The 13,645-nt window shown below is 43.9% G+C and overlaps 3 protein-coding genes across 3 annotated transcripts; all 3 read right to left on the reverse strand.

Annotated features, from left to right (window-relative positions):
* Positions 1-6,345: 6,345 nt before the first annotated feature.
* Positions 6,346-7,053, reverse strand: K441DRAFT_592576 (uncharacterized protein; the record flags this gene model as incomplete). The annotated part of the gene is made up of 1 exon (XM_067644887.1): positions 6,346-7,053. One exon carries the CDS (start codon positions 7,051-7,053, stop codon positions 6,346-6,348), a length of 708 nt encoding a protein of 235 aa, XP_067497237.1.
* A 2,713-nt stretch (positions 7,054-9,766) lies between these two features.
* On the reverse strand, positions 9,767-10,510 carry K441DRAFT_682379 (uncharacterized protein; the record flags this gene model as incomplete). The annotated part of the gene is made up of 1 exon (XM_067651565.1): positions 9,767-10,510. One exon carries the CDS (start codon positions 10,508-10,510, stop codon positions 9,767-9,769), a length of 744 nt encoding a protein of 247 aa, XP_067497238.1.
* Positions 10,511-11,637: 1,127 nt separating this feature from the next.
* Positions 11,638-13,201, reverse strand: K441DRAFT_647968 (chondroitin AC/alginate lyase). Its single transcript, XM_067646875.1, has 2 exons — positions 12,261-13,201; positions 11,638-12,066 (listed from the first exon to the last, which is right to left on the reverse strand). The coding sequence occupies exons 1-2, from the start codon at positions 13,121-13,123 to the stop codon at positions 11,766-11,768; spliced, it is 1,164 nt and encodes a 387-aa protein (XP_067497239.1). The 5' UTR covers positions 13,124-13,201; the 3' UTR covers positions 11,638-11,765.
* Between the last annotated feature and the right edge of the window lie 444 nt (positions 13,202-13,645).

A 13,645-nucleotide genomic window follows, 5' to 3' on the forward strand; every position in this document is an offset into this window, starting at 1 on the left:
AGTATATAATATAAAAGAAAATAACTTTTATATAGAATAATAATATATTATTATTATTATTCATTACTTAACGTCCGATTCGGATCCCTATTGGGCCCACGTGGACTACTCCTTATATACATATGGGGAGAAAACTCTATTTGAGAAAACCCCGTAATCCATCTCCCCGCCTTTTGGGACTTGCCTACGAGGCGCCTGCAAGGCGCCTACGAGTTACCTATAGTGCTCTACTACCTTACTTTTTAACCTCCTTAGGAACCACTGCTGCCGTAATAAGCCTACGGACGCGCTAGTATTATAAACTTTACTCTACCACTATAGAGTCATTAGGGGGCGCCCGTTACTCGCCCCCCCTACCCTCTATTACTATTTCCTTTATAACCCGGAACTAGTTTAGTATATTTTAGCTAATAAGCTACTAGGTAACCGCCTTAAGGCCTTTTTATATTAAGAGTAGTGTATTATAGTTCTCTATACTAGCTACTAAGAGTATTACTTCTTAATTAGTATATAAGGGGCATAATAGTATTATATATTTTGGTGTCTGTCTTAGCCAGCTATATTTGCATTTTAGGCTACCTACTAGGATACCTACCTAGTAGAGCCAGTCTTTTAGTCCTATTATTCCTATTCTTAAGAGTATTGCTATTATATTTTCTGCCTTTATTAGGCCTTCTTAGAGCCCTAAAGTGTTTACCCCCTATAGCGTTAACTATGCTATAGCTTAGGTTCCTCTTACCTTAGTTAGCCTCTATACCTTTAACTCCTATATACCTCTCTAGCGTTAGTCTAGCTAGTATTATATTATAGTAGATAGTTTCCTAGCATTCTTTTATACTCTACTTTTACTTCTTTTTTTTTTTTGCTGTTATCTTTACTAGCCTCTTACGCGTCTCCCTTCCTCCTTTATATAGGCCTAGGCCCTAAAGTAGTACTATTCTTCTTCTACTTTCTTTACCTATTTCTCTAGTATATCTTCCCTACTTTAGGGTTATTAGTTTATTCTCCTATAGGGCGCCCTAGGGTCCCTCTATAGTTTATTTAGGCGTATCTTAATATACTTTATAACATTAAATTTGCGTTTGTTTTGCGCCCTTTATATTGCAGTAGCTTTAATATATAGTTATAGGGGGGGAATATTAGCTTCCTTCTTAAGCAGTGCTGTAGCCGTTCGCTTATATCCGCCTATTATACTTTAAAGGTAGGCTATTTAGACCTTTTAGAGTAGTTTAAGGAGTAATTTAGGGGGGCCTTTTTTAGATTCTCTAATAGCCCAAATACTGGACCTATACGTTATAGTTGGCCGGACAACTGCTATATATAGTAGGCATGACCTCTAGAAGTATAGACCCTATATAGAATTAACAATCCTAGATAATATAATATACTATACTTAGCCCTTACGGGCCGCTTATACCGCATATACGCTCTACTAGAGCTTACTGTCTACCTATACTCCTAATACCCTTAGACCCTAAACTAGTTAACCCCTAAAGCCTTAGATGCGGATTATATACTAAAGATCTATAAATTAGTTACGTTTTCTTATAAAGTAGATTAGCTAGTATTTCTCTGGTAAGAATTAAACTCTATATCGTCTTGCCTATTCTATATAGGTATTATAAGCTTTCTCTAGTATTTTACAGTTTTCTATGGCTATTGGCCCGTATATAATTAGGTTTATATTATTAACGAAGCCTATCCCCTAGGTCGCCCCTTCCTTAAAGGAGTTAAGTAGGTTGCTTATAAAGAAAAGGAAGAGTATAGGCGAGAGGGGTAATTCTTATAGTATTCCTATTATAACTGCAATAGGGGGGCTCTAGTATCTGCTAAAGACTAGTAATATTTCTTTCTAACCTATAAACCCTTAAATAAATTATATAATCCATTCTAGGAAGCCTTTTACCTTAAGGATATATAGGAGACGCTTATAGGGTATATTATTATAGGCGCCACTAATATCTAGGCTAAGCATTAATACTATAAAGTCCCTTTACATCGCCTATGCGGATTTAATAGTGGTAGCGAGTAGCGTAAGTGCTAATAGTATTAAGCGGTTCTTTCTTGCCCCTATTTAGCTTTATAGTAGTAGGTTGTATTTCTTAGCCGTATCTATTATATAGTCCGCTATTACCTTTTTTAAAATCTTGCTAAGGGTGTTTTTTAAGGCAATAGGGCGGTAGCTTCCTGGGATTAAGTAATCTACTTTACCTTCTTTCCATAAAATAACCGTCGTTATAGCTCTTCTAAGTCGCGGGTAATAGCCTATAGTAAAGCATACCCTAGCTATATTTATAAGCTAGGGTGCTATAAGTGGTCTATATGTTTTTAAGGCCTTATTTAAAATCCTATCTAGTCCTAATACTATATTATTTAAAAGGCGGCTAATAGTTTTAGCCATTTCCTCTATTATTATATCGCTGTTAACCCTTAGGCGAGTCACCAGTATTTTACCTGTAATGTCGCTAAGGTCTGCTAGAGCTAGTTAGGGAAAGAACCTTTCTATAAGGATCTTTGCCTTCTTATCGTTATTATTAGTAGCCTATAATTCCCCTGCTCTTTATAGGGGTAGTAGGTATAAGTCTTCTACTAGGCACCCTGCCTTTTTCTTTACCTATTTCGCTATAGCCTAAAGGCCCTTATTATAGGGGAGGCTCGGGTTAAAAGTATACTTATTTATAAACTATCTCCAGTTGTTCCTTACTTCTTTCTTTAGGGTATTCTTTAACTGGTTTCTTATATCTTTATATTATCTCTTATTTTTAGGGTTGTAGCTACTTATATATTTCCTTTTTATTTATTATTAGCTAGTAATAAGAACCGCGTATTATACGGACTATGCGTATTGCGTATAGGGGCCCGGTTTTAAAACTAGGCAATACTCTTCTAGCCTATTTTTAATCGCTGCCTAGATTCTTTCTAGTCTTTAGTTAATTTCCTTAGGGGTGGCTAATAAGCCTCGCTTATTTAGAATTAGGTAGATTTCTTCTAGGTCTTAGAGTTATTATTTAACTATATTAAGGAAACTGTTTGTCTTAAGCTTCCTTATTATATATTTTTTACTACTTAGTTACGCCTTAATATCTAAATCTAGCTATATCTAGATAGGGATATAGTCTAAGGCGAGTGCCTATTCTTCTTTAGGGTTATACCTTTTAAGTCTCTAGTATAGGCCTTTATCTATAAATATAAGGTCAATTATACTTCTAGAGGTTCCTTATTACCATATAGTTGCTCCTAAAGGGGTGGCTAACTTAAAGCCCTAGGTGTCTATAGCTCTTAGTAGGCACTCTACCTATCAATTAGCAGCAATATAAATACCCCCCTACCGTGGGTAGTGGAGGTTTATGTCTCTTAGTAGAATAGACTCTATACCTTTAGTTTTTAGCAAGCTTATTACTAATATAATATTCTCTATTTATAGGACCCCTTTAACCCTAGGGTTATATATATTAATAATTTNTACCNGTCCCNTATATNTNTNGATTNTTATAACTATAATATNTNGGTTAACTGCCTACTATAACTATAAGGATAGGCTAATAGCCTTACTAATTATAAAGTACACGCGTATAGCTGCTTTTAGTTCGTATAGGAGCTAAAATCCTTAGGGGTAGTATATCGATTATATATAGGTATTATAGTACGGCTCTTATATAGTAAGGATATAGTGTTTCTCTAGGTCTAGACCATCTAGTAAAGGCCTTGTAAGATAGTAGTTTATATTACTGCAGTTATACTATATAATAGATAGGTGGCGGACCCCTAGTAAGGGTCCTTTGCCTCTCCTTTATTCCTTACTTCTTCTATTTTTACTTTCTCTAGAATATTTAGAACTTCTACCTCTTATATTTATACCCTAGTTACTACTTATTTTATATAGAGCTTTCCATTTCTATATCTTGTGTTCCTACTAGCGCTTTTATATCTAAATCTATTATTATCTCTGGTTTCTCCCCTATTCTTATTAGCTGGCTATATACCCTTTATAGGTTAGCTATAAATATTATATTTACCACATTAAATCTAATTCTTAATTATCCTAGTTTTAAGCTTACTATAACTGTCTATAGGGGTCTTCCTATAGGGCGTCTTCTCCCTTATATTCCCTATAACCCTTATATCTCTATACAGTCTAGTAATATCGCGCGGCGCTACTTCTAGCCCGTTAAGGCTTGGGATAGCTAGCCTAGCCCCCTAGTACTAAAGGTAGGAAACGCTAGGAAGGCATTTATGTCCCCTTAGCTTATCGCCTATTATTTCTATTTATATAACCTAGCGTATAGTTATTCCCGCAGCTATTAAGCCCTTACCTTCTACCTCCTATATTTAATATAGTCTTCTCTCTCCTACGCCTTATATATACTTTGGTGGCAGTTTACACATTTTATTTAGTCTTAATTTAAGTAGTGTCTTATATTATAGGGGCCTATATAGTAGCCGTAGCACACCTATACTGCGTATATAGATTAGGTATATCCCTATTATATATAGCGGTAGTATTATTCTAGGCGTAGTCTATAGTTATAGAGCCTTGCGTTATATATAAGGCTATTTATAATTATTCCTTTTTAGATAAGGAGTTTTTATATTTCTAGTGTATATATACTAACAATAAGGAAGCTATACGTTTGACTAGTGTCTCCCTAGTAAATCTCTAGCAACCCTTATATCCTCTTATTATTCTTATTATTTACTTAATTTATATTTTTCTATTAAAGCTATTAGATTTAGGTAATCTTAAAGCCTAATATAAGGCGTTTTATATATTTTACTATCTCCTATATAGTTACTATATTATCCGCCTAGCATCCCTTTTCTACCCTAAAGCTTATAGAAACCACTAGGACTTTAACTAAGTAGTTTTTATAGAGCACTTTTATACTAATATATTCTCCTAGCCTATCCCTTACCCTTATAGCTTATTTCTTTACCTATTAGTCCTTTAGGGTAACTCTAATATCTCCGCTCTTAAGGTATTAGACTATAACTATATTATAGACCTCTTTATAAATCTTTATAAGGACTTTTATTTCTAATTATCCCCTAAGCCCCTCTACTTTTTCTATATTTAGTTATATTATAATTATATACCTAGTTATTATCTTAAGGGGGGTAGGTTCCCTATAATATGGAAACGCGGCTATAGTAGCCTAGGTGCGGTTTGCCGGTAAGGGGGGGTTTTATTTATTTTTAATTTTGCTTAGCCGTTGGAGGATTTAATTAAGGGTTTACTAAAAGGGCGCCTAAGGTTCGCTAGACTAGCGGAGCTATTCTGCTAGCTATATTAGTTTATTATAGCTAATAGTTACTCCCCTATAATTCTGGATACTAGACGCGTCTAGTAGGCTTTATATTTTATTAGATACCTTCTTAATAGAGGTGTTTCCGCTTTATGGTGTGGTATTCGCCCGTCTTTATTGTGGAGGGCCGTTGTTGGGCGTGGATCTGGCGGTTGCGCGCGAGTGCGAGCCACCGTCGGTCGACGTGTGCCTCCCCTGCGATGCATGCATCTCAGGGGGATTCTCTGGGTGTTTTTCAGGGTTCTTTTTGGTTGTTTTTGGTCTTTTTGGGCCGGGTGCAGCAAGAGCTCCTCCTAGAATAATAATATAAAAGTATTATATAAAATATAATTTTTATAATTTTATTTCATAGAGAGCTTTATTTACTATTTGATAAGCTATATTTAAAATTTTATATGGGTTGCTCTTATAGTTGTTAAGATATAGGTATTTGAAAAGACGTATTTTAGTGCCGTGCATGCGGTGGCTGCGTGCACGCGGTGGCCGAAGCTTCTATCAATACGATATCTACTCTCTAGCGGAGCGAAGAAATCCTTCCAGATGAGTTTTGGGAGTGACAGCCGACAACCCCCACAAACCTATGCTTGATGGAGCCAAGAAGAGCAGATTTTGTCCAATAACTTAGCGTCTGTCCTCGATTCTTCCGGTTTGGCTCCATCTCCCCCGCTTTAGCCAGACCTCTTGCTCCGTAAACCCGCATACGCTTGGAAGTCGTAACCTCGTGCTGTGACTTTGATTGAAAAGCCGTTAGAGAGGATCCCGATCGATCGCCGAGACTGCCTCCCCAGCCCGACTATCGAGTATTGGGAATTTGGAAATCAGAATCTGAGGAACGAGACAGACTCCGAAAGCCTCAAGTGTATAATCCCCGTTCACTCTCATGCGATGCTATTGACTAGAAACCTTATTAATTTCAGAGACAGGATCAGCCATATAATATACATGCCGGATATCCAGAGGTCCAGTGTGGGTTTAAGAAGACCCTTTCCAGGACCCGCTTTCCTAAAGGAAAACAAACACAGTTCGACAAGCCAGTCCATCCTCAGCCTATATCTAGAGTATTCGTTGCTGCTATAAAGCCTTCGTGGAACGACGCAGACGGCTTCCTATCCAGACCCGCTCCACCCTCAATGCACTCGAATGAAGCCAAAGGCAGCATCTGTGTTGCACTCTGGGTCAGATATTCATGGATAGCAGTACAGCCGCAGTTAACATGTTTTAAGAGCTCGGTCTTCAGCGCAATAACTTCCTCCCTTAACGCAGTCACACAAGGCCGTAGACACGCTCTCGCGGCCGAAAGCTCCCTGGCCTGAGCAACAAGCTCCGACTCCCATGTCTTCTTCTTCTGCCGGCACTTAATTGCGGCAATACGGTTCTTCTCAAGATACATTTCCCTCTTCGCGCCATCTTCTATCTCGGGCTCTCCTTCTACCTGAGCTGCATCGCGACGCTTACGCTGTTTCTTAGTGGGAGGAGCAGCAGCAGCGCTGCTCCCGTCGTCGTCTTTCGAGGCCGCTTTCCGCCGCCTCGGTGCCTTCTGCGAACGTTCGGGCCTTGCCGGCTTCCGCTTAGAGCTATCTACCTCTTGCTTGACAACGTCCAGTGAGCGGAGGCTGTCGCGAGGCGGCGAGAGGTCGTTCGGCGGCGTGATCTGGCCGTACGCCCTGACGTAGCTGTCTGAATGCACGGCGGGCGCCTGTGGCAGCGCCAAGTAGCCTGCATCCAGGCCTCTGACCGACTCTTCGGCCATAAGCGCTGAAGGCATTGCTCGCTCGATAGAACAGTCGTCGTCTCCCCAGCCGTGTTTTCCGTCATCTGCTTTCATCATCGGTGGCGGATAGGATGCATATGAAGTGACGGGACCAAAGCCGGTCGTTTGCGACGTGGTGGGTTGGCTTTCTACGTCCATTCCTTTAGTGTTGTAGTTGTTGTACCAGTTGCCCATGTTAGTGAAGCTACTGAAGAGGTTCGCATCATCCATTTCTCCTCGTTGTCTTGGAGACGTCGATTCTTTCAATGGCTTATGGGAGTAAACTCAGAGCAACTTTAGCTACCGTCTTGTCGCAGAGGTAATAGTGTGTTCTCACTTCCGATATGACAAGTTGTGTGTGACACGGGCCGTATTGTAGAACTGGAGAGGTTTGAGAGGATCCAAACATAAATTCCAGGCAAGGCGACGTGCGATTCTGTCACACTCTCTGAGGCAAAAGAAACGGCACAGTAAAGTTGGCGACAGGAGGGACAATTCAGCTATGTCAGTTCCAGCGAGCTTTGGTGAAGTGCGATGTAGAACAAACAGTGTCGGCGTGAAGTGGCGAGACGACGTTGGTGTTTTTTTTTGGGAGGGGGTGGGGAGGAGAAACAACAAGGTAATGGGTCGTGATACAGCTCGCGGTCCTATCCTACATTAGCTTGTGCAGGCGTGCGACTGACTGGGCCGCAATCTGATTTTACCAACAAGGTTTGGAAACTGGCATGAACAAAGTGCACAAGGAGCCGAAGGCCACTTAGACAATTGAGCACACATTGGCACAGAAGGGATGATGAGGTGTTATTGGAGGAAGGATTGATGGAGGTCAAAGCTGGGATACGGAGTTTCGACTGGCAGCATGCATGATTGCCACTGCTGCATTCGGGTTACCGATCCGGTGCCAGTAGAATGGCCGTGTTGAAAACATGGAATTCTAGGCCACGCGGGGTCGGGAAACATGGCAAACTTAACACATCCAAGGCCCTTGTTAGGGTGCAAGGGTCTTTGCCAATCACCTCAAGGCACCTCACGCACCTCACGCACCTGTTACCGCCGGCGCGACATTTGAGCGGCATACTTTCCCTCTTTGCTCAGTGCAGCACAAACTGACATATGACTCGGCCTCTCCGCGGAGTCACCTCCGATCTTTCTCCACTACCTGTGCCTATATTTGATGTTCGGCATGTCAGCCTAGACATGTCGCCACAAGATATCCAAAGAGGATGCGTCGGCCCTGCCATCTTAGCCCGCATCGGCGCGATCCTAGTTGCAAATCTCTGCGACCTTTTACTCCTTTTCAATCGTCGTTTCGCAGTCATTTCACCCGATGGATTCCACGACTTGGCTTCTCATCCGAGCTAGAATGTTCGACGCAATCCACCAACCCTTTGCCATCTAAGGTATCGTATGTAGCTATGTAGATACCCAAACGGGTCACGTTGTTTAAGCTGAAGTTCGTACACTCGATGTTGTTCGACCGGCTTCTATCAGCTTCCATCACTTCAGGGAGAAGACTACGAGAAAAACATGCGCCCGGATGTGTAAATTGCAATGTTTATCACATTCACAAGTCTAGATCTAATCGAAACGACTACGACGCAACCCCCTTTCTCGACGTTCTATCCCGTATACGCCACCCGTAACTTGCAATAAACAAACCAAACACACCTGCTCCTAAATTGAATAATATACAATTGTAATACAATGTACCCTTACCGGAGTTATCAATAGCCTGAAGATTCTTTAGAACAGAGTGCCTGAACACAGCGAATCCCGAATGGGCTACGCAAGGCAGAATACGAAGTAAGAGCTAGCAGCTTCGTACGTCTATTGAAAATATGATCCGCTACCCTTCGGTTTCATGCCATGGTTATAATATGGCGGATTACGTGTAAAAATTCTCTAAATATGCGATCAAACAGAAATCGGACGAAATAGAAATAATCCCACGAGTTCTAGCCGTCTATAGATCAACATTTTACACAAAACAGGCAAGAGAAGATACAATAACAAACCAGCAGCGTACTAGTAATTATAATCAGTTTATCTAGAGATCCCATAGCGAAAACCTCCCCGCCACAGACAGCCGACCCGGCAACAGTCCTGAGCATCGTTGGCCCCACCAGACCAATTTTCCCACCACACGCCACCGCTCCCTCAGGCACAAGCCAGCAGACGAAAACCATCACGTCGACTGAAATCCCAATCCCCTTCCCCCATCCTTACCTCACCGCGCCCTCCTCCCCGAACCTCCATCACTCCAGCACGCCCACAACCTCGACCCGCCATCGCACCCGCATACTCGACCCCGCTCGCCGCATAGTCGCACGCATCCCTAAATCCGCCCTCGACTCCCTCGGTCCGGCCCAGCCGCACATCCGGATTGCTCGCGCCGCTGCCCGTCCATGCCGCACGGGTCGAATGGTGCCGTTGGGTTGTAGTTCCCGGTGTGCGAAGGGCCGGGCGCCGGCGCCAGCGTGAGATGACCGGTTGGAGAGCTCGTGCTGTGGGCTGCTGCCGTCGGGCATGATGGGAGAGGAAGAGGGGAGGGGGCCAGGCCGTGGTGTTGGCGCTAGCGTGGCCGATAAACTGTCATTTGGCTCAATAAAGGCTTCGGTTTATCAGTTGGATTGTTGGTTGGGAGTTTCGGATTGGGCGGGTTATTGAGTTTGGATCGCAAACGAAGGGTAGAGTATCGAGTCTGGCTTTGGTGCTATTCTGGTAGAAATATGGCTGGAGTGTCTCCGGGTGTTATGGCCCCCGATTGTGAGAATGGAATGTCGCTGGGCGTTATAACACCCAATTGTGAGAATGGGGTTTCGTTGGCTGTTATGACGCTAGAAGAGGGTGCGCTGCCCGGGTTACAGCTAGTAGGGGTGGTTTGGAGCTCGCAGAATGAATTATCGGGATCTCCTCCGTTGATTTCTTCGTCTGAGGTAGGTCGTGGCGAGCCTCTGCTATTTCGTAGTGGCTGTCCGGCTGGGATCACGAAGGAATTGGAAAACGGCATGCCTCTGGGTAAGATTGCCTCCGTATTCAATGGGGAACCAGCTGGTATGACTTTGCTATTGTACGCTAAAAGAGGTTGACTCGGAATAAGGCCAGCCGGCAACGAGATATCCATAGGAGCAGGGATGAGAACCGGGTTTCCAATACTACCAAACCCGCAGCAGGTAGATGCGATTAGACGAAAGAAACTACATGAGCTGCAATTCTCAGTGCCCGGGCCCACAGGGGTATTTTGGTTTCCGTCATCTGGAAGGCCTAAGGTGTCCGTGACGGCGGGGCTACCGACCGTGAATATGGCGCCCGACAGAACAGTGATATGACCCACTGGGATTGCAGTTGAACTTTGGGAGAAAATATAGTTGTTTATGCCACCTCCACCGCCTGTTTCGGCATTATAATCAATCGACCAAATTATGATGCCACAAAGGCACGGTTGTTTGCGAAGCATTCCTTGAGGGCGTATGTTTCCTCGTCACCATAGCCTAACTAGTTATCACTGTCGTACGTGAAGTATTTCGCTATTGTGGTGCCGTTGAGATAGGGAGTATGCTCCTTTTCGTCAATTATTTTGACATTTTCAGTCATTCTAAGGATCTAGCCTCACAATTTTCGAACAGCGTGTTTCATTCCATCCTCTCAATCGAATCAACCCCCGCTTTTAACTAATCAATCATGCATTTCCCCAACCGCAAATCCCTAAAGCCCACCAAGGTCAGTTTTTTACCCCGATACCCCAACCCTTCCTAGGGTTGCAAGTCAGTTAGCTAAGTTCAACCGAGACCTCGAATTGATTGAATTGAAAGCTTTATAAGCAGAGAGCTCTGTTGATTAAATCAATATCGACTTATTGGCAACAGTTGCAACTGGATTTAACTAGGGTAGTAGTTAGTAATTATCACTAGTCTTAGCATAGAGGTAATTTTAGAGGACGCACCTGGCGACACCAAAATTACTCCTTACTGCCCTTCCTGTTGCCCGGCGCTTAGTATAAGTCTATCACTAGCCTTAGCATGGTGTTGACTCACCTTCCTGCTGCATGAACAGCGGACTCAAACCCCCGTCTACTATATCAATCACGCCTTCCCTATCCCACAATCTATCATCATTAACGCTTCAATTACGTTAGATTGTAGGCGTGCGCGATTAGAAGTAAAGAGGAGGCTCTTCCAGTCAGTTTTTGCATAGGACTCTGGCTTAAATTTAGGAGTAGACGTGTCGTTATTGCTGTCTAAGCTATAATTTAAAGCGCGCTAAAGATGGGTAGGTGCAGTAGGGTTAGAATAAGCTATAGAGAGTATAAAAGTATTTGTTCAGCCATTATTTAACATGTTAAAAGATATAATAGTAGCAGAATTAGTGGAGCTAATAAATGAATCTAGACTAGAGGAGAAATTCCCCTTTAACTACTAAGACTCTAGAAGTAAGATAATAATATAATAGCGGGCGATACTTGGATAAACCATTTTACTAAGGGCTACTAAGAAAATTAAGGTTTAGAATATTACTATATATTAACCTAGGAATATTTCTATTAAATATTAAAAGTTTTAATGTTTATTAACCAATTTAATTTAACTACGACTTCTATATTGATTGAGTTGCCAAGCCAGTGAGCTCTCAGTTGGGAATAAATTGAGGCTTGGCAATCAATTCAATTCAATATTAAAACCTCATTGATCTGCAACCCTGACTCTTCCCATACTCTACGCATCCAACCTAAAAAGCAGCGTCCCGAAACCCAACTGGTCATACCCGCCACTATTCGGACCATAATCTCCACCACCGCCCTCGGCACCACTCCCATCGCTAACCACCAGATCGCGGTACGCTTTGCTCCATGACGCATTCAGTCCCTTCAAGCTGCCGTAGTGCGCGTACAGCAGCTCCCACATGGGCCGAACGCTGCCGCGGGACGCGTTGCTGATGACGGGTTGCGTGACGTCCGACTTGTACGTCGTGTAGGGCACGTCGTGGCCTAGATTATATTTGGCAACGTATTCGGCGCTGGACGAATATCACACATTAGCCATGCCCTACTTCTGCTTCTGCTCTTCCTCACACTTCTCTATTTAGTCCTTAGGAATCCGCGGCACCCCCTGTACCGCGACCTGGAACGCAACATTCCACAACACTAAGCGAAGAGCAAAGCAGGAGAGGATGGGAATCGGAGGGAGATTAGACAGGGAATTAAAACTCACCCAGCCAAGATCAAACTATCATTCAGCCCAAACAAGTCATCCCCCTGGCTCCAACTTTGCTGCGCTAGCTGGCCCAATAGCGCAAAATCCAACGTCGAATGCCCCTGATCCCGCCCGGCCTCCTGGCCCTGCCCCAGTTTCTTCCCGCTCCCGGCCTCCGAATACGTGATCCAGATAGCCTTGGTGAGCGCGCCGTTCCCGGCGCCCGTCTTGAAGTACGTGATAGCCTCATCGTACATGGTCCGGTTGTCGGACAAGATGCCGGTGGCCTGCATGGTCAGGAGGTTGGCCAGGTCCCAGTTGGCCCAGTAGTGGTTGACCTTGGCGCCGTTGTGGTTGACGAGGAAGTCGTGGTTCATTGGGTAGAACACGTTGCGCAGCAGGGCGATGGTTGCGTCCAGCCCCTTCCATCCGGAGTACGCGCGCAGGATCTCTGCCGCGTTCGCCAGCTGGTACCCATAGATGCCGCTCGCGAGGAACCTGTCCGAGCTCCCGTAGATGGCCGTTAGCGTCGAGCTCCAGGCGTCCAGGATATTGCCCGCGGCCGTGCCGTATGTCGCGTTGCCGGTTACTTTCCAGTAGATCGAGAGCGCGTACGCGGTCGCGGCGTCGCGGTAGAGGTCGGCGTAGTTTTGGGGAGAGCCGTTGCCCCGGTAAACGGTCGAGTGCGGCCTTGGGCTGTGGGTGAGCGTGGCGTGCGAGACGACTCTTTGCCAGCCGGTGTACCAGGGCGTCGTTTTCGAGTTGACTTTCGAGATGATACGTGTGAAGTCCGCCTCGGTGCTCAGGAGGCCAGGGTGTATGAAGGCGGCGCTTATGGAGGGGGTAAGAGCGAGGAGGCTGACGAGAGTTGAAAGGAGCATTGTGATTGACTACCCGTGTAACTAGACTAGCAGAGAATCAGGATCCCTTAGGGGTCTGGAGTCCTTGGAGAGTTGATCTTGCTTGGAATAAAAGTATGAAAGAGTAGACATAATGATAGAGCGACGAGTGTTTTATACAAAATCACCATAGGTCTCATGGCTGACATTCAGTTACACCCATCTGAATACAAATCTCGCTCATAATCCCTCAGACTAATGATCTTTCCAGCATGGGAAGGACTGATACATTATCACGGGGTGGCAAAGGGGTGGCAGTGGGACGGAATTCTGGGTATTTTGGACGTGATGCGACAGCTTCCATGTTGCTTTCAGGGTTTAACCCAGGAACCGGAAACACGTTACACTAAACGGGTCGACACGTCCGTGCATCGAAGTTTCAAGATTTACATAGTAATTTATATGCATTTCTCTAACCAGATGTAATTTTTAATACTTAATAGGTCCATCATAAGCCGCCAATAACTATTGCTCTACACCTCTCCCTTATATTTGTTCCCCTCC

The sequence above is a fragment of the Cenococcum geophilum genome (assembly GCF_001692895.1).
Source record: "Cenococcum geophilum 1.58 unplaced genomic scaffold K441scaffold_80, whole genome shotgun sequence".
Lineage (NCBI taxonomy): Eukaryota > Fungi > Ascomycota > Dothideomycetes > Gloniales > Gloniaceae > Cenococcum > Cenococcum geophilum.